This window comes from Episyrphus balteatus, chromosome 1, assembly GCF_945859705.1.
Source record: "Episyrphus balteatus chromosome 1, idEpiBalt1.1, whole genome shotgun sequence".
In the NCBI taxonomy this organism is placed as follows: Eukaryota; Metazoa; Arthropoda; class Insecta; order Diptera; family Syrphidae; genus Episyrphus; species Episyrphus balteatus.
The window spans coordinates 156,291,350-156,313,005 of record NC_079134.1 but is presented as its reverse complement, the minus strand read 5'-3'; the positions used below and the strand labels follow the sequence as shown (position 1 = coordinate 156,313,005).

The 21,656-nt window shown below is 27.5% G+C and overlaps 2 protein-coding genes across 4 annotated transcripts in view; one reads left to right on the top strand and one right to left on the bottom strand.

Annotated features, from left to right (window-relative positions):
* LOC129921532 (thiamine transporter 1-like) overlaps positions 1 to 12,055 on the top strand; it is a 123,865-nt gene extending 111,810 nt beyond the window's left edge. For all 3 annotated transcript variants that reach the window (XM_056003405.1, XM_056003406.1, XM_056003407.1), the window contains 2 exons: positions 6,996 to 7,285; positions 11,764 to 12,055. In XM_056003405.1, coding sequence (XP_055859380.1) covers positions 6,996 to 7,285; positions 11,764 to 11,995 — 522 coding nt within the window. In that variant the 3' untranslated portion in view covers positions 11,996 to 12,055. The remainder of the gene's footprint in view (positions 1 to 6,995; positions 7,286 to 11,763) is intronic.
* LOC129921533 (uncharacterized) lies at positions 1,540 to 2,401 on the bottom strand. The gene is made up of 2 exons (XM_056003408.1): positions 2,232 to 2,401; positions 1,540 to 2,115 (listed from the first exon to the last, which is right to left on the bottom strand). The coding sequence occupies exons 1-2, from the start codon at positions 2,389 to 2,391 to the stop codon at positions 1,718 to 1,720; spliced, it is 558 nt and encodes a 185-aa protein (XP_055859383.1). The 5' UTR covers positions 2,392 to 2,401; the 3' UTR covers positions 1,540 to 1,717.
* Positions 12,056 to 21,656: the final 9,601 nt, after the last annotated feature.

Here is a 21,656-nt window from a genome sequence, read left to right as displayed (position 1 = left end):
ACAGATTCAAAGGATTTTGTGTAGTTCCTGTGACAAGCTGAAGCTAAGGACATGAGATACTTTATTCCCGCACAGTTGAGAGATGCAAATCGTAATTTTCATTTTCTGTTTTTGAAATTTTGTTGGTATTTTTGACATGAATTTATAACGTCGTTGTAGTTGGATGAATTCATTTCTATTATTCCAATTTCATTTGAATTTGTGGGACAACTAGGCAGTCAAATGCGTTAACATACGGGATCGATTACGGACAGACCGACAGACAGCACCAAGCGATTTCAAAATCACACTACCGAATTGTGTTTTCTAATTTACAAATGCGTAGATGGATTTGGGAATTTTTGAAATATTGTTCAATGAATATATTATATATATATATATATATCATTATTTTTTTTTTTTTTGTTTTACATATTTGTCATTTTTAATGTGACAGGACCTCAAAAACGAGAAGATGAAAATTTATATGCTGGACCATCACAATAAATTGGATTAGCCCAGTTATGTTTCTTTTGTTTTATGATAACTGAACACACAGCCATCTTGTTAGGAAATAATCTCTGGGTGTAATTGGGCGATTGTATCCTTACACACAAACGTTGCTTATCCCTAGTTTGTGTATATTTTGTTCTTGTTTATATCGAAAGGAAAACAAAAAAGGACATAAAATTGTGTTTAATGTCATAACAGATAATATCTTTGATTTACGTTTGTTTTTTCATTGGTTTTTTTTTCAACTTCATAATGGTGAAAAAGAAAAAAACTCTTAATCGATTTTTTAGTGTTTATGAGATTTTTCGTAAATTGGTTTATTTGAGAAATAATACAATATTATTAAGTGTTTTTGAAGTCAAGCCAAAGCATGGAAAATGTAATGAAAAATTTATGTTCAAAAAAATTGATTTTAGTTTTTGTATCAAGTTTTAATATGCACTGAACCAAATTCGGTAGTCATATTGATGAAAAAGCAAGTAAATTTGAAGAAAGGGTGATCAATATACGGTCAACACCTCCTATCCGTCAATTAGACGAATATATTCTTAGATTCAAGAAGTTCCGTCATTTTGAAGAAATGAATAAAATTTTTTGTAGCGGAGTAAAATCTACAAAATTTTGTCAAATTGACTAATATTCATCATTGTTTCATGAAATTTTGTGAATAATAGTTCTTCAATTAAACAAATAATTCTTCATTTTAACTTACCCATTTCTTTATAATAAATAAACTTTCTTCCAATTGACGGATCAAACTTTTTAAGTTGATGAAATTTATTCATTTGAACGTTTTTATTTCTTTTAATTGAAGAAAAGTTGTTATTTTAACCTGCTTGTTTCTTCATTTTCATCTTCAATAAAGGGCATTCTATTCTTCAAATTAATGATTTTTTTTAACACTAATTCGATTTCAAGCAGAAAATATTTTTCTTTAAATAAATTTATTTTCTGTAAATAATTTTACTGAAAGAAAATAAAAAAATTGTATTATTTATATCAATATTTAAAAGGTATCCTAAAAATGTAAGTTAGTATAGCCCCAAAATGTAAATAACCAAAACAAACAAACAAATAGCTTTTTTTAAATACAAGAATATGTTTTAATTTTATTCTCTTGTGTGTGTACTTATAGGTATGTATTAATTACTGAACTTAAGATTTATTTAACTTATTTATTAGTGAGTTTACTTTTGGATGGTTGTTATCATAACTAGTCTCAATTTTATAAAAAAAAGTTTCGAATAAAGGCCCAAACCAAACTTGAACCAGTAGGGTATTCCAAATTAAATAAATTAAAAATTTTGAAACACAGATCGATTGCCAAAATAATTGAATTTTGTTTGAACTTTATACCATCGAAAAATACAACAATGTCCTTAGGATCCAAAATTGGTCCAGTAACAATAACCAGTGGTTGAATGTTTTTTTTTTTTTCTTTTTGTCTCCGGAGAATCTCTTCGTCGCATGCCGCTACACTTGATCCAACTAAAAGAAAGCTAGCTTGGGAGTCCCGAATAGAAAAACGAGAAATGGCCTTCTGTGATCCACTGCCAGTGATGAGTTTAGCTGTTGGTATAAGAAGGCTGTGAATTAAATGAAAAATGCCACAGACACGTCCATCTGGAAAAAAAATAAAAGAAAAAATATATAACTATGTTTGTTGGGTCGAAAAAATTCGAAAATTGGTTAATTTAAGCTTTTATGTTAAACTACTCAGTAATTACAAGTAAACTTACTTTCGGATAAATTTTGTCCGTTATTCATCATTTCGCTTAAGGTCTGGCGACTAGTTGGGTCCTTTATTTCGTCTTCAAAAATTGGTATAATTTTTACAGAAAAATTATCATATTTTAATAATAAACTCTCAGCTTTCGGATATAGGTGTTTGAAATCCATATTGATCTGAAAAAACATATAAATGCATTACACTGGTCAACAAGGTTTTTGTTACAGACACCAAGATATACTTTTCTATAGGTTTTTTGGGTGCTGAGCTCGAATCCGAAGTCAGAACAATTCTACCACATCACGTTTTTGAGATAATCCTGTTAGAAAATCGAAAATGAAGCTTTTTTACCAGTTTTCGGGATTATTTCTTGTAACGGTTTCTAATAGAACTAAATCTTGTCTTTCTAAATCCGTTTAAATCTTTTAAAAATCTCTTATCTTCTTTGAGAAACCTGAAATTGAAATCAACGTGTTTGGTATATCTCATATTTATTTGCTTTTAATAGTAAATCTCGAAATGTTCTTTGCCAATCGCTTTCAAATTTTGACACAACGTTTCATTTACATTCCAGTAAGTTCTTATCTTGTTTTTAACAAGAAAAAAAATTATATTTTTCTCACTAGTAATTATTTAGTATAAGTATCTGACACGGTCACGCTTTGATGTATCTCACTGCGATTCACCACCTTCGCAAATATAAAAACTTGCAAGATTCTAAATGGAACGTTGTGTCAAAATTTGAAAGCGATTGGCAAAGAACTTTTCGAGATTCGCTATTAAAAGTAAATAAACATGAGATATACCAAACACGTTGATTTCAATTTCAGATTTCTCAAAGAAGATAAGAGATTTTTAAAAGATTTAAACGGATTTAGAAAGACAAGATTTAGTTCTATTAGAAACCGTTACAAATGTATTTAAAACAAATAACCAAAAGCTAAGAAATAATCTCGAAAACTGGTAAAAAGCGGCATTTTCGATTTTTTAACGGGATTATCTCAAAAACGTGATGTGATAGAATTTTTTTGACTTCGGATTTGAGCTCAGCACACCAAAATCCTATAGAAAAGTATACCTTGGTTTCTGTAACAAAAAAGAAGTTTAATTTTGTTGACCAGTGTTATTAACAGTCATACTCATAAACGTATTTTTGAGACTACAATGCTTAAGGTTACAATGCCTCGAAACGCGAAAATATTATATTGTTTCTTGTTTTAGCTCTTAAAATTACAAATTAAATAAACTTACCAATTTAAAACCCATCGGGTTCTTATATTGCTTCCATTTGCCTAAGATATCCACTGTCGATTCGGCTTTTGTGATCTCAAGTAGTCTAAGGTTTTTTGAAGCATCCCAATGCATTTCCATTTCTGCCCAAGTACAATTGTCTCTTATAATTTCTTCAATGTGCTCGGAAACATCGGCTTCTGGTTCATCTAAATTGAAAAAATTCAGAAAAAATTCTGTTTTGAATATAATCTGTCTTACCAAGTTTAAAAATTCGTTTGTCCGGAGGTCCTGGAGAACAAGCTGAGTAAGATCTTTTTTGTAAAATACCACTTTTCTTGAGAAGTCGTGTAGAGTTAAAATAATAAATTTTAAAATAAATTTTCAATTACATAAATCAAAAATAGCTTTTTTTCATGCATACAAGGATTATATTTGTTTGTTTTTCTTCTGTTGAATTCATATTATCATTTAAATTGGATTTATTCAAATACTTACATGTTTATTTAAGGTATTTACTTCCAAAAGTTTTGTATTTTTATCAGTATTTATTTATGTATATTAATTTTAAATTTTCTAAGACGCGATCAAACTTTTCGGCACCAGTTCACTTACAAAAATAAAACTTATCACTTAATTAACAGTTACCGGCAAAATATTGAACAAACTTCTTCAAATTGAATAATTTCTTCAGTCTGAAGAAAACGTTTTCCTCTATTTGAAAAACTTTCTTCAATTTGAAGAAAATGGAACGAAGAATAGGAATAATTATGAAAATTCTTCGGTTTGAAGAAAATTTCATCAATTTGAATAAAACACATTCCGGGATTTGAATAAATTTATTCAATTTGAAAAAATATCTCTGCAAAATCCGTTAGTTTGCAGGAATTATTTGGTTTCTAAAAGCATTTATATTTGTAGGCATATAAGTTATTGTTAACATTTTGAAGAATATTCTTCAAGTTGATAAATTTTGTCAGTCTACTATTTCGGATTGTCAAAATGAAAAAAAATTGTTCGGTTGAATAAAATACTAAATCTTTTAGCAGTTGAAGAAATTTTTGTGATTTTGAATATTTAATATTCATTATTACGAAAAATTTCATGAAATATTGTCGATTTGAATAAATTATTCTTCAAAAGTTAACAAAATATTTCCGTCAATATGACCTACCTGATTTGGTTCAGTGTGGGTTATAAAATTTGTTTCTCAAAAAGCAGAAATTCTGATAGCTATAAAATAAGGAAATCTTGAAACTTCAGAAATCAAAATACTGAAGTACCAAGAGCTACGCATTTTTCTGAAAATCCAAAAAAGTGACACTTTAAAAATCACAAATACAAAATAATTGAAAATCTAAAACCCAAGCAAAATCTATAAAACCACTTGAAAGCATAAAATCCAAAAAGAGCAATCCGAAATGTTAAAAATTAAAATTTTTTCAAACCCCAATTTCTCATTGACCTGCACAAAGGAATCTCAAAACAACGAGATTTCTAAAATTCAAAAAATCTCAAATCATTTGAGATCTCATTCCAAATCCAAAATCCTGAAAACCCTTAATTAGAAACGAGAAATTAAAAAAAAGAAAACTAAAAGGTCGGAAATTTAAAGCTGAATTATTAACAAAGTTTAGAATTAATATAACATGAAATTATAGCCCGAAATCTTGGAAAGTACAGAAAAATGATTTTATAAAAAACTACGAAAACTCAAAGCATTGAAATTTATGAAAATTTTGGGTGAAAAAATTTAAAACCAAAATTCCAAACTCTTGAAAATAGAAACTTAATTTTGATCAAATTCTAGAAAATTAAGAATAATTCGCTGAAACATCGAAAAAACTTAAAATCGAAGTTCTCTTTCAGATAAAAACAATTTTATCAAAACTTAGAAAAGTCAAAAGTCCTATAAGCAATTCTTGGCAACTTAAATCCCCCATTATAAAATTGAGCAATACCCTAAATTTTAAGCCCACAATGCACAAAACGAAAATCTTTTAATCTTAATAATACTTGTATCCGAAAGCTTAAAATTCATACAAAGCAAAATTTTGGAAACAAAATTGTTGAAAAAAGTATCAATCAAAACTGTAAGTGTTGCCGTTGTTTTTTAATTATTTTTTTTTATTTGAAGTATTTTTTTAGAAACTTGCCCCTCCCGCCAAAACGGGCGGACATATGTAGATCCCCCCTCCCATAGTAAACATTGATTGTATTTAACCCCTCTACAAAATCTTATTATCAGTTCTTGGTGCTTAAGTTATCGTACTTTCCCCTCAAATGTTTCTGTTTTACTTGAATAAAACTAAAAATGGCCATACTTCGGTTAATTTTCAATGAAAAAATTTAGTGAGTACAGCATTTTGAAGGAAATTTAATCTTCTTTTTTTCTTTTGAGCAATGTTTATGTCCATCTCAACCCAAAAAAAATGTACAACTAAAAAAGCAAAAAGAACTCAAAAAATCGATTTTTTGGATATTTTTTTATGATTGTTTCGACTATTTTGGTATGGATTTTTTTTTTCAATTTTTAAAAAACATTATTCCAATAGGAAATTTAATTCTCTAAAAAAAGTTTTACGTGCAATATATCAAAATTTTGCTTGGTTTTCGAGGTATATTGAAAAAACCAAAAAGGGGGCTTTTGCACCCCTATCTTCAGTTTCCACCCTCTCATTTAATAGCACTCCGCGGTTTTATCTTCTCTTATAACCCATTGAACCATTCCTGCAATAAAAACCCGTGAACGTCTTAGTTCCTTTCTAAACGACTTAATCAATAGCCTAAAAACAAACAAAATCCAGAAATTAAGAAAAAAAAAAACTTGTATATCGAATATTGAAAATCCTTGAAAACAAATCGTTTATGACTCACAAAACCCTCCGACACTAATCAACTTTAAAAACTTAAGAAATTAAAAATTAAAGAACAAGAACTCAAAAAAATTCCAAATTTTGAATTCCAGAAAATTTAAAATCTTTAAAATTCAAAATCCCATACCCCAAAATCAGAATTAAAATTTTAGAAAACTCAAAATCACGAAAATTATAAATCCCATAAGCCTAAATGAACCAGAAAATCCAAAATATTTAAAATATAAGAAAAACTAGAAGTTCTTAAAATTCAACTAAATTTAAAACAAGAAAACCATACAAAGTCTAAATCTGAGAAAAAAAACCTTTAATCTTACAAAAAATTTAGGTCTCGATAACAGAAATCTAGTATACCTTCTTATTTTTCTTTTGGAATTCTGATATCCGTTATTCAATTTTTTTTCATTACACAATAATTGTGGTTTTAGAGATATTAGGTTTTTTAGGTTTTGGGAAGGTTTTGAATAATTTAAATTTTCTATTTTTTTTTTCTATTTAATTTTTAAAATTTTTCAAGTATTTGATATACCTCATTCAAAGATTCGTTACTTATTTACGAATTTAATATTTTTGTTTACCAAAAGTTTAAGATAAATTATTATAGTAACCAATACTGACATTTAATTTTCTTATTTCTCTTTAAAAAAAAAAATCTTGCATCTACATAGGTTGTCTCATACGTACAATTCCTATGGAAAGAGATTGATGACAACCATCAAAGTGCTTATAATGGAGCCACTGACGCAATTGCCACTCTACTTGGTGCGGTTGGAGCTCTTGCTGCCGGATTTTTCAACAGTCATCGCTATCAAAGATGGAATTTGTGGATTTTGACAATTTGTTCCTTGTTCATGGGTGGTCTCCTTCTATGGGCTGCCACAACAAATTTCGTGTGGGTGGCGTATGTCATTCACATTGTCTTCTATACAGTGTATTTTTTCGTTGTGACAAAAGCAAGGTATGTTGTATGAATTGAACATGTATGTAATAGTAACTATATAGACTACAAACTTGTTATGTACCTGTAAGAAATGATATGAGTGAGTGATTTGAACATAATTGGATTTTTAGAGAATGATAAGTTGGGACGCAGACAGAGCGAGAGAGTCAATTGAAAGACATGTTTTTTTTTTTTCAAGGATGATTTTGCGAATTTAGTTTTGAGTGTCTTTTTAAATTTAATTTGTCCAATAAAATAAAAGTGGGTACACGCATGATTTGATCGCAAAAGAACATTTTCATTCATTTAATATTTATTTTTGATTAATGTATGTTAGTACTTTAAGCTTTTACCTTTATTAGCATTTCATGATATTAAAATTTTACTAACATCATCAATTTATTTTCATATTTCTGATGTTTTGTAGTGAAATCAAGTAACTTCTTATTTAAATTGCAGCAATTTGCAAACCTATAAAAATTAAATTTCAAAGGTTTTTTATGAAGTATAAAGTAAAAGTACCAACCCTCTTTTCTTTCAATGAAAAAGAAGGTAAATTCACTTTTAATGGAGTTTCTCATAATTAATGTTGAAAAAGTGTAATATCCTTTGACATTTTTAACTTATTTTTGCTTTCGCAGTTTACTTTTGTTTAATTTCTAACTTTGAGTTCAAGATTGCTGTTAAAACACAAATATAAATAAAATGCACGACTGGGGTCGCACTTACCTACTTGCTCTTATGGTAAAAGTAAATCTTATCTTAAAGCTTTTTTTAATAAAATAAAATACACGACTGGGTCGCACGAACTTGCTCTTAGAGTTAAAGTTGCTTAATTTTTTAAGACTTTTTATATAGAAATTTGGAAAAAAAAATAAAATTCGTTTTTTAAAAAAATAAAATAAAATCTAAAATTAAATTGCCCTCCAAAACAAGTATGCAGTTTTGATTGATATATTAACATGCATTTTTAAAAAAAAAATTTTTCAAAATCGTTAGAGCCGTTTTAAAAAAAAACTAATTTTTTATAAATAATATTTTGGAAAAAAAGTTTTAAAATAAAATTAGTATGCCATTTGGTAGAAATCACTAATCAACATCTAAAAACAAAATTTCAAAAAAGTTCAATGTCCCGTTTTCGAAAATTTGATTTTTCAAAAAAAAATTTTCAAATTTTTTTTTAAAAATCCAAAAATTAATTTTTTCAAAATTTTATTTTTGGCTTATATTTAAATTATATAAATGCTTCTTCACAAAAAGTTTCGTTGAAATCGAATAAGCAGTTTCGGAGATAATCGGATTTGAAAAAAACGGTTCTATGGCAGGTACCGTTAATAATGATTTTCCAAAAAATTTTTTTCTATTGAAAGATAGACTTTAGCTTAAAACTAACATTTGAATTTTTTAAAGAAAATCGTTAGAGCCGTTTTCGAGATATTTCAATTTTACTAAAATCGTTATATGACAAGTACCGTTATTTTTGGTCCAAAAAAATTAATTCCAAAAACCCCTCTGGAGAGTCGCCAAATAACGCTACATACAAAGTTTGACATTAATCGGTCCATCCGTTTAGGCTGTAGCTCCTTATACAGACAGACAGACAGACAGACAGACTGACAGACAGACTGACAGACAGACAGACAGACAGACAGACGGACTTCTGGGACCCACTTTTTTGGCATTGTCTACCATCGTAATGTCATGGAAAAATGTTATCTCAACTTTTTTTTTTTGTACGAATGCATAACTTGATATATAGTACCTATATCGCAAGTAAAAATGAGGCATAATTATAATTAGATTTAATTAAACTATTTCCCATAATGTAAAAAAGTACAAAAAATAAAACACCATTTTTAAAGGTTTTGATCACAAAACGAAGTATGCCATCTGAATTTTTGTATGAAAAGGAATTTTGAGAAAAAAAATTTTGAAAATCGTTACAGCCGTTTTATAAAAAAATAATTTTTTATACATATATAGGTAAAAATTTTCTAACATTAAAAAATTAAAAGTTATTATACCATTTTGAAGAAATAATTAGTTAACACTTAAAAACAAAATTTCAACACATTTCAAAAACCCGTTTTCAAAAAATTGATTTTTCAAAAAAAAAAATTTGAAATATTTTTTAAAAATCCAAAAATGTTTTTTTTTTGAAAATTTAGTTTATTTACTGTTAATTAAACGCTTTTGTGTAAAAATTTTCGTTGAAATCGGGTTAGTCTTGTAAGAGATATTTTGAAACCAAAAAAACGGTTCTATGGCAGGTACCGTTAGCAACCTTCCAAAAAATGTTTTTTTTTAAATCAAAAGTTTGGTCTTGTTTGTAAAATTATACACAAAATTTTTTATCAAAATCGTTAGACCCGCTTTCGAGTTATTTGGTATAACTTGAAAAATTTGTATAGGGGTACACCTAAGTGAGATTAAAAACAAAAAAAAACAAAAAAAAAACAACTTTCAGTATTCTATAAAAATCATCTGTACCAAATTTGGAGAAAATCTGTCCACGCGTTTAGGCTGTGGAAATGTGTACAGATGGACGTACAGATGCTTTTACAAAAATTCATTTTTTTTTAAATTTTTTTTACTTTAAAAATTAGGGATACTAAAACGTTTTCTGTTTCGAGAAAGTCAGCAGGTACCGTTACGTTAATAACTTCAAAAAATGTCGTGTTTTATTTCAAAGGGAAAACCTTATTTTCGGCAGTAGAAACTTTAGTTTTTCCTACTCAAAATTTTTGATTTTTTTGTAAATTTTACAGCTTGACAAAATTTTGTCAAAAATGCTGATTCGTTTAAAAAAAAATTTTTGGAAATACATACTTTTCTAATTACAATCTTATTTCCAATATTATGCATAATTCACGTGAAATTTTTATTAAAAATTGTCATAGGGCAAGTAAAGTACCGTTAACTTTATTCATAAACAAATTTCCCTTTTTTAGGACTCACCTTGAATTTAAGATTAACTTTTTAGCTCTTAGAAAATGCTTCAGATGTTTGGGCTTTAACTCTAGACAGAGGAAAGTATACAGGCAAACAATGATTTTTTGTTGATCAGTTTAAGTTTAATGAATTTTTTCGAGACTTAGGCCATAGGCCCAATTTATTCACACTCCATTAAGTTTAAAGTCTCCATTAAAAACGGGAAATTTTAAAATTTGTACCTATGTGATTTGACAAATTTTTTATTTTTATTAGGAACTTTAAATATAATGGAGATTGAATAAATTGAGCCTTAGTGTTTTAAGGTGCTGACTAATAACACTTGTTTCCTTTAAAACTAGGAAACTAAGTTTTCGAGAAATAATTTTTTAAAACTTGTTGCGGATTTAGCATGGTATTTTTTGTAAAAAAAATTAAATTTATACTTCGGTTTTTGCAGAACATCGTTACGCCTTGAAAACCCCAGGTCATTTAAATTTATTTTTTTTGAGAAAAATGTTAGGTATTTTAATTATTTTTCTAACCACATTTGAATGAAAAGATTTGTCTCTAAGCTTAAATGTACATTATTTTATTAAAATACCATAAAAAAGAAGCCACCGTAACTCCAACATACCTTTCTGTCAGACATCTTCAAGATAGAATAACTCGACACATGTGTATGAATTTACTAAAAGACCCTATTAAAAGTATTTATTACTGGCAATTATGTTCTTTTTCAGACAGTTTAATTCTCCAAAAGTAAAAGAAGAAATCAAAGCAACTTAAATTAAATTTTATAATAAAAAAAAAACAGCTTACATGCGTTACTTTCGGCTCCAACAAAGTCGCAATTTGAATTTAAAAGTTGTCTGACTCTTACATTCATTTATATGTTTTACTTCGTTAACTTTATTTCTTTTTTTTTTTCGTTTTATATAAAAGCCAAAAGCAAAGCAAAAAACCAGTTAAACTTTTTAAATTCAAAACAAATTGTTTTCAAGTACATTAATTTATAGGCAACAGCATCAACTTAAACAAAGTTGTTAATTTTCTTTTAATATTTTGTGGCAAAAGAAAAACAAAATGTTTTAAAACTCAAAGTCTTTTTTATGAATTAAAAAAGTTTGTATTTTTTTTTTTCTTTCAACAAACCGACGTTCATTTATTTAACTGAAAATGATTGTTTTTAAGTGGAAATAAAATATTCTCATCCTCATAACACATACACACTTCTGCTTTCTCAAAAAAAAAACTCTTTGTGGTTTTTGAAAAAAAAAAAAATAAAAAATCGCTCTTGGTTAACAAGTAGCTTTCATAATAAATTATTCAAGGATATTTTGTAGGTCCTACATTTAATTTTAAAAACTTGATTCTCTGCATGATTAAAATTGCAAAAGAATTAACAAGAAAGTAAAAAAAATGAGCAATTTCATGCGACCTTAAAGCCCATCTAAATTTTCAACTCTAACTCAATTTGTTTCAAAATTCACTCTAAACTTTGTATTTTATTCTGTTTTATATTTTTTTTTATACATATTTTTTTTTATTTTTATAACTTGTAGCGCCATAGTTGCTGAAAACATTGTCGAGGACAGTTTTGGATTAATATTTGGCATCAATACGCTCGTAGCACTGGGAGCGCAGTCCATTTTCACTTTGATAGTAATTACGGAGAGTGGTTTTAGTTTGCAGCCCCGAGGGCAGTTCCTAACATTTGGTGGTTACTTTGTTGTTCTTTCAGCTTTATATTGTCTAGCTGGAATAGTAAAATACTTTAAAGGCAATTCACAATGAATTAAGTATAAAGTCATGTTCATTTCTTTTTTTGTAACTCTTGTTTTTTTTTTATAATTTACGTATTTCTAAGCGAAATATAAAAAAATAAATCCTTTTTTTTTTGTATTTTCTTTATGTTTGTTCATTTTTACTTGTTTTTTCTATTTTTTTCTGTTGGCAACATTTAACTTTGGATCAGAAAGCATCCTGAAAGAGATTATTATCATTTTTTTTTTCTATTTGCTGTGTAAACAAATTTCTCTGCGATAAAAATTGAATTTTTTTCTGCCAGGTATTTTGCAGCTGCAGAAAAAAAAAATTGTATTTGAATTTTACACTTTTCACATATTTGCATATATTTTTGTTTGACTTGTTTTGTTTTTATTCACAGCAATTTATTTATGATACAAACGATCATAAAATGTAAAATATTTATTTTTAGCTAATTCAAAGCAAATATCGATTTTAATGTCAAAATATTTTTTCAACTTTTATTTTGAATGATTTTGAGCGAAAATATTGTAATTAATTTGTTTAAAAATACACAAAAATTAGCATCAGTTCACTGGGGCGTATGAGTAACTTTTTTTTATTATTATTCAGAATTTAATTAATAGGTAATTGAAAATAAATTTCCGTCACAGATGTGGCAACACAAATTTTGAAATGATGATGATTTGATGATATATTCATAATTAATTTGCCATTGAACAAGCAAAGTAATTATTTAGATCAAATATTTAATAAATTGGAGAGTGAAAACATAAAATTAAAGATTTTATTTAACTATTAGATTTATTTATTAAAATTTAATAATGGGACTCTGTGTTCAATTTAGTTTGAAAATATTTTGGCCATAAATAGTGAGTAGGCCAGGTAATCACTCAATTAAAAAAATTAAATTTTTTTGAATTTGGTATTTTAAAAAACATTTTAAATTCTATTGAAATTATTTAACATATTTTTCATTGCCAGGTTGCTATTGTTTTTTTTTTTTTTTTCTTTTGCTTTTATGCAAATTGGTTTTGTAGGAAATTTATTTTGAATATCCTGGCATTCTTGGAATATTATTTTAACATTAGGTTTTTCAATGAATTACAAAATATAAGTACAACTGCACAAAGTCTCTTTTTTAGATTGGACATTAAATAAATAAATATATACCGAAATATAAATTGATGAATTTGGTCAATTTTTGGAATGGAAATGTTTCTATTTTGTATGCATATAAAATAAACAAAGATGCTACATTGAATGTATTTGAGTTCAAAAGAATTTTATTGAAGAGTTATTGTGTATTGAAAATTGTTTGATGATATTTTTGGTGAATATGATGAAATGAAAATTTGATGAGGAAGAAAGTATACATTATGTACTTTGTTTATTTTTGTTTTATTGTTGGTGAAAACTAATATGCACAGGACAGGTGCTATAAAACAAAATATAGAATTGAAATAACTCAAAAAAAACTTTTGTGTTTTAATTAGAACAAAATCTTGAAGGTGCCTTTCTGTTAATGTCTCATTCAATGGATTCAGAGCAAATTTCTTCAAAATACGTTTTTTTGGCAAGGGGTTAAACTAGGGTTTTTGTACGAAAATCCAAAAAAATAAATTTTTAGTTTTTGTACCTAAATGTATATATGCATAAGCATGTTCACTATGAACTCATATCTTTAAAGAATTTTTCGAAACTTAGATCAAAAAATATCTGCTTGGGTTTCTTTTGGGTTTCAATTCATAGGAATAAGGTTTCAAGAGACCTTTTTTGATGTCTCATTCGAAAGATTCAGAAGAAATTAAAAACAAAAAATTCTTTCGGCAATGGAATGATAACACTGGTTTACAGCCAAAATGGACACGCAACCCCATTTTTGTTTTCTTACGTACTTTGACCTCAGGAACTCGGAAATCACTTTCAAAATCTACTCTTTTTGGTCATTTTGAGCAAATTTTCACATGTTTTAAAAAATGGTGATTAGCAGTGATTTTATTTATCCAGTTCTAGCCGTATTTAATTTTTATGAGCATTATGTTAATAGATAAAGTATTTTCTTTTCTCCTTTATATGTTCAATATCTTTAAATGCTCAAAGGATAAAAGTAGACTATTTAATAAAAACATCAAAAATGTCATTTTTTTCCTCTTTTTTTAATAGTCTTTCTTAATTTTTTTAAGTTAATTTAGTTTTTCTTCCATTTTTAAAAGGATATATATCGATAGGAAAATTAATTATCTAAAGAAAATTTCTTATTAAATATTTTCAAATTCGGCTTCCTTTTCAAGTTATAAACAAAAACACAAAAAGTAACAAAATAAGTCGAATATATTGATAGTTACAAAAATTATCATATCTTTAAAACTTATAAATAAATTTTGAAAAAAATTATCTTGTTATTTTTTTCAGAGAGTGCACTACACATAAAAATATAAAACTATGAAGATTCGAAAGATTTAGATTTTTTTATTTTTTTGGCAAAAATTTCCTTTAAAAATCGATTTTCTTAAAACGTTTTGTTGCATTGCACTTAAATATCTAGAATGACCCAAAAACGTTATTCCAGTGTTTGTTGATTATTAATTTAGCTTTCAGGTGTCGGTTTTTCTGTTCAGATTGATCGTTTATTACTCAAGATATAACCCGAATACTAAGTATGCTGAAAAAAAACGTCAAAATAATTTGAAAAATCATAACTCGAAAACCTATCCATAAATATTTTTTTAATGAAGATTTTCGAGTTTCCTGGACTCGAATCTATATGGAATGTATAACGGCACTTGGTGTCAAAAAAATTTAATTTTTTGTAAACTAGTGTATATTGGTCTTATACCGACTTTTTCTAATGCTCTATTTTTTAAAATATAAATTTTTGAAAAACAACTATTTTCAGGTGTATTTTTTAGTTTGTTTTTTATTTTGATAAGAATTTTTGTAAGCTTTCACAAAATCTCAAACTTATAGGACTTAAAGATGGGATTGATTTACAGGCGTGTGTGAAATATTGGATTTCTAAAATTATTTTTCACCAAATAAAGCTAAAAATCTTTTTTTGTTGGCCCATTGTTTGACCGTTTTCAAAAGTTTTTTATTTATATATTTTTTATTTTGATAATTGGATAAAATTATCTAAGAACATAGATAAATAGGCAGAAACCTATTTGCAAAAATTCAATTATTTTCATAGTCCTTTTTCTGAGACAATGGTAAAAAGACGGTTTCTTTTTTGACACGTAATATCTTTTTACATAAACAAATTTGACAAAATTTTTCGATTGCAAATAACTCACCCACAAGACCCTGTTTAGCTTTGCTGCACTGTTTTGAGAATGTTTTATTTTATTCAATCATCAGGGTTTCAGTTCACTGCCTTAGTCCTGAACAAATTTGAAGTCACTCTAAATTTACTTTTATTCCAAAAATCATTCTACAATTTTTCAAAAAATCATTGATATTTTAAAATTATCAAATTTACTCCAGCTTGTGTATAAAACCAGGAAATACAATTATTTCTCAAAACAGTTAAAAAAGAAATTATCTTCAATCAAATACAATTTTCCTCAAAAATACTTCCTTCTTCCCGCTACCTTCTATTACTCCAATCTTATTGCCAATTATTCTGCACGAATGATTTTTCTGGCAATTTTAAGTTTAGAAATTCTTTCAAAAAAAAAAAAATGGTAAAAACAAACACAATTACACTTAAGTTGAAATAAATTGATTTTATAATAGTACTTGCACAGCAAAGAAAAAACAGCAACAGCAAAATAATTTAAACATCTTTTTTTGTATCTTTACGCCAATACACAGCAAAAAAAAAAACAAAGGCAAATAACCACTTTGGAATAATGACCTGGTACTCCTCCAAGTTGCGACTCACTTGACTGCCATTACTACAAAACTTCGACAAGATGCTGATGCTGCTGAGGTTGTCCTTGTCCAATTGGATTGGATATATATAAGGATTTATGGATAACAATGATTCCAGCCAGAGAGCAGCAACAACACCAGGGATGTTCTGCTCTCTGTTTAATCTGAATGCGTGCTCGATGGAGCATATGGGATTAGAAGAAGAGATCCATTAATCTTTTGCAACGTGTACCAATTGTATACCTGGAAATGGTTCTTTTTTTTTTTTGTACAATTCATGCTAAAATTTTCTTTAAGAGAAGCTTATAACAAGGATATAAGGAATAAGGATCATATAACAGAATAAGTGGCAGAGAAAGCGTTTAAACATCGAACCAATTAGATGGAAACAAAAACCACAAGGAACACCGCTGCTGGTGGAGAATTGCTTGAAACCAAATTGTATTCATCCGAACTGAGAAATTGTTTTGGTTTTTCTTTTTTTGTTGGTTTCTTAAAAATAAATTGAACCTTTTTTTTTTGGAGTGGAATTAATGGAATGGTAACAGAATTACCTTGAAGGTATAATTCCAGTTTGGTTAGGTGAGTAAGGTACTAACAGTTATGCCAATAGCCAAATTCCTTATATTTTCTTTGAATATCTTTGAATAAGAACTATTTAAAAAATGGAATTATTAAGGTCATTCATGCCCTTTAAACATAACAGGGTTTTTGAATGATAGGGGTTTAGTGAAGTACGCTTTCAAATTTTGTTTCCGTATATAATTAGGCAATTTTTGATTTCTTATTTGAAAAAAAAAAAAATCTTTAGGTTTTATAATAAAAATTTACAAGTTATAACAATGAATTAAAAACAAATTTCGATTTCAAAGTCCTGGAGATATTTCCTCAAACTGCATTTTCTTGTATAACCATCAATTTCCATCATGCTACTAAGTATCTATCTAAATACTTATGTAAATATTTCAAGAATTTTATAGCATTTTTGGTTAAAATTTCATATCTTTTAGAGCTTCTTCCAAAATTTTAATTCCTTTTTGTCTCCCCTTTATTTCTGAGAATTGGGTAAAAATCCCAAAAACCGAAATCCCAATATCCCGAACATCCTAAATCCAAAGTGCCGAAAGTGGATTCACAATTTCGGGATTGTGTCTGTCTCCCATTTCTGATCATGTTCTTTTCTATACCATAGCCGGAGTACAACATGATGTAGAAATTAGGACACTAAATTCGTCGATCCAAAACATTCACCAGTTGATCAAAGAAAATTGTAGGTTTCCTTTAAATTTGTGCTGGGACAAGGAAATTCAGGCTATTAATGTAAAATTATTATTAAACAGTAATAAATGGTATATGAACACGATATATAGCACGATTTCTTGGTTAATACTTATTAGACCATGATTTTGGAGCAGTCAAGATTAAGTTGTTAAAAATATTTTTGAATCGTTAAAATATTTTTGGCTCGTTAAAATATTTTTAATGATTAAAGTTTAATATTCTATGGTAACCCTATGGCTTCACCTACACTTCAGTGATTTATAAATCAAGGCAGAAAAAGTATTTAATAACACTGGTCTGCAAGGAAATTCTCCTTTAAAGAAAACTATACTTTTCTAAAGGAGTTTTGTATGCTGATTCCGAATCCTGAGTCAGAATTGACCTAGCACGTCACGTTTCCCGTTAGAAAATCTCAAAAACCCATTTTGTTGCTGTTTTCGAAGAAATATTTTGGCATAATGTTATCTTTTTCAATTAAAATTGTTACGGTTTATAAAAGAACTTATTTTTTTTCTTTCAAATTCAGCTTCAATCTTCTCAATATCTCTTTTCTTCTCCGAGATATCTTAATTTAAGTAAGTTTAGTGGGTTTGGCATATCTTACCATAAAGAAAGTGATCTCTAAAAATTAATATATCTTTCTCCCTAGAACAAAAGTTTGAATCCGAACTCAATAAATTTCGGTCAGCTCTGGTTTTTGAGATATAGTAATTTTTTGATTTTGTGATACATTAATGCGAATATCTCAAAATTCTGACGTGATAGAATTTGTTTGACTTCAGATTCTATCTCAGCATATCAAAACCTATAAGAAAAGTATACTTTTGTTTCTAAGAGAAACAAATCTGAAGCTTTACAAGGCAGTTTATCGATAGGTTTATTACAAATAAGATATTTCTAAATAGAAAAGTAGTATATAAAATTACAAAACTTTACAAGTCAGTTTATCGATAGGTTTATTACAAATAAGATATTTCTAAATAGAAAAGTAGTATATAAAATTACAAAACACGTAAAAATTTTCTTTAATGTATTTTATTATGTTTTTTTTTAGATATTTGACTTTTTAAATATAATGGGCGTTGATATTTTACAATTTCCTTAATTAAATTGTTTTTGTTCATTTAGGATTTACTAAAAAGTGAAGGATTTCGATATTTCTGCTTTTTTTGTAAATCAGTATTTTAAAATATGAGTAAACATCAATCGATAGGTCATATTATGAGGAATAAGTCCTCCAAATTTGAGCTCAATGCGACAGATAGTTTTAATTTTATACAAGATCAAATGAATCTAAAAGGGTGATTTTTTAGAAACTACCCACATTTTTCAAAAATCATTTTTACAAAAATAATACCTGATAGAATTTTTCTGAAACCATATTTAAATTCAGGAAAGTCTATTATCTTTCATAATATCAAAAAATTATTTGAAGGAGAAAAAAAAAGTAAAATTTTGCAGACCAGTGTAATTTTCGTATCCTTACGGATTTATTAATTCTTATTCAATTTATGAATGTTTGGGGTTATGTTATTTTTGGCAACCCTATTTTTTCTAAACACGCTCAATTTTTTTTTTAACTATAATGATAAAAGTTATTTGGCTAAAAATTTGCTAGCTCACTAGGGTTGTTATAGTAGAATTCTCGGAAATGGAGTCTACGTCTTTGAGATAACGCAGGAAATTCACAGAGAAGGTGTGCAATCGATTCCACCTCCTTCTCATCCATTTGCATATAACGATTTTATAATTTTTTCAGTAATTTCTGAACTTCTAAACTAATTGTAGACAAATTGCTTTTCGAGAGTTTTTTCTTATTGAAAAGACTACAAGTATATCCAATAAAATGAAACCCCAGATAAGTTCATCCAAGTTACTGGACAAAAATTTAAAAACAATGCATTTAATATCTTGAACATGCTCATAATATCAATATCCAACACACATACCTTGTTGCAATTTAACTCCAAACAAAAAATAAACTAGAACAGATTTCTGTTCAAACATCGAAGACCATATTCAATCAAAAGTCTACCTTCTATATCAACAATATCAACTTTATCCTGATGATTTCAACTAGTTCCATTACCTCACTGTTGATAGTTGACCCTATTACAGCTCCCTCTATTGACTTAAAACTTTGTTTTTGTTTTTGTAAAGAAATATTACTTCTACACAAGATGCTGAGGCTGACCTGCTCATGCAAAAGAAAGAAAAAAACCTACAATAAAGTAAAGCCCCCACCTGTTATAAAAGTTATATTATGATGAATGAAATTTCCAAGAGGCAAAAAGCTAGTCTTGAGTAAAGAAATAAGATTGCAAGGTAATTTTCATATATTTTTCTTTTTTTTTTATACAAGAATAATGAGTTTTAATGAACTTGTTTGCTAGTTTCAAAGTAGGTACATTCTTTTAATTTCTTCAGAGAATATTATAAAATAGGACGATGAATTTGCTTTCAAAAATTAGAAAAATAATGATTTTAATAGTTTTTGTAGAGGTTGAATGAATGAAGGATTTTTTTTTTGGCTTACCACAAGTTGGTGGGATGTGTAGGTACAAAAGGCTAGAAGATTTCTTAGTTTTTTTTAAGATAATTAAAAATGAAAAGTGTGTTCACATAATTTTATAAAGAGAATAAAAGTTAAATCCCTTTTACTGTTTCTTAATATTTTATTGAAAAATGATTGATTTCAATTTTAATCCAGTGCATTTATGATGTTCATATATGGACGACCCAGCAGTTTGTACCACCCCCAATTTTTTTTTTGCTCATTCGATAGAGCATTGGCGGAATATCATTACCCTGATTTTTCGCACTCGTAAAATTCACCTTTCGGCCGCCATCTTGGATTTTAGTTTTTGTTGAATATCTCGATTTCTGTTTACCCCACATAAAAGTTTTGTATACAAGAAACGTAGGCAATTAAATTTCGCGTCTTTTATTTGAAGAACAGTTTTTCGATATTCTGAATATTAAAAAAGTTACAAGCCAAAAAAGTAAAAAAAACCGAAAAAAATGACAGTTTTAAAGTTTTGAGGACTTTTTATCAAAATTATGAAAAAACATTCCGAGAAAAGATTATTAACTTTAAAATTTTCTACAATTCTGATATACAACTTTTTTTTCTATCTCTATAAATACAAAAGTTATTAATACTTTTTTTTTGTTAAAAATGCTCTTTTTTGTTTGTGTTTTTTATCTTTACTTTTTTCTTAATTTTTTTTTTACCAAATCTTGAATTTTAAATGATTAGTGAGTATTTTATAGCTTTATGTTGAAAGAGAAAATTCAGGACCTGCAATTTTTTTATGTTTAAGTTTCATAATTTCGTAAAAAAGGGGTATTTTTTAACAAAAAAGTATTAATAACTTTTGTATTTTTAGAGATAGAAAAAAAAGTTGTATGGCAGAATTGTAGAAAATTTTAAGGTGAATAATCTTTTTTCGGAATGTTTTTTCATAATTTTGATAAAAAGTCCTCAAAACTTTAAAACTGTCATTTTTTTCCGGTTTTTTTTACTTTTTTGGCTTGTAACTTTTTTAATATTCAGAATATCGAAAAACTGTTCTTAACATAAAAGACGCGAAATTTAATTGCCTACGTTTCTTGTATACAAAACTTTTATGTGGGATAAACAGAAATCGAGATATTCAACAAAAACTAAAATCCAAGATGGCGGCCGAAAGGTGAATTTCACGAGTGCGAATAATCAGGGTAATGATATTCCGCCAATGCTCTATCGAATGAGCAACAAAAATTTGGGGGTGGTACAAACTGTTGGGTCAAATTATAAATGCACTGGACTATTTATGGAAAAAGGAGTTTACTAAATTAAAGTGACTCTGAAGAAGTAAAATTATTTAACATGCAGCAGAATTGTTATTGCTCCTAATTTACAGAATCTAGGCCATCCGCAGTCGTTATATTAACAAATAGATATGTAATAGTTTTCCCAGAACAATTTTATGAAGGCTTAATTTTATTCCATGTTGAGTAAATATTCCCTTCGTCACTAGTTGGTTATTCTAAAGATATACACACACACTAGGGTGGGTCAAAAAAAATCGAAATTCGTTTTTTTTTTCGATTTTGTTCTCCAAAAAATCGATTGCTAGAATATACACACCAAATATGAGCTCTTTATATTAATGGAAAGGTCCTCCGCTTCGCAATTTTCCATTTTTACATCAAGCTTCTACTAAAAAAAATCATTTTTTTATTAATTGACTTTGAAGTAAATTTCTTTACATATTCTTGTAGAAAATTGAACGCTCTACAAAAAAGGTCTTATACACTTTTTTCAATTTTCTAACCGTTTAGTAGATATTTGAGGTCCAACAATCGAGAAAATCTCTAAAAATTCGTTTTTTGTTCTTAATTTTGTAACAAATTAAAAAATTATAATAATCGCGCATGACATATTCTTGTAGGAAACAGATTGCTCCACAAAAAAAGTCTATAACTTTTTTTTATTAATTTGAAAGATATTCGAGGTCAAAGTTAAAAAAAAATTATAAAAACAATT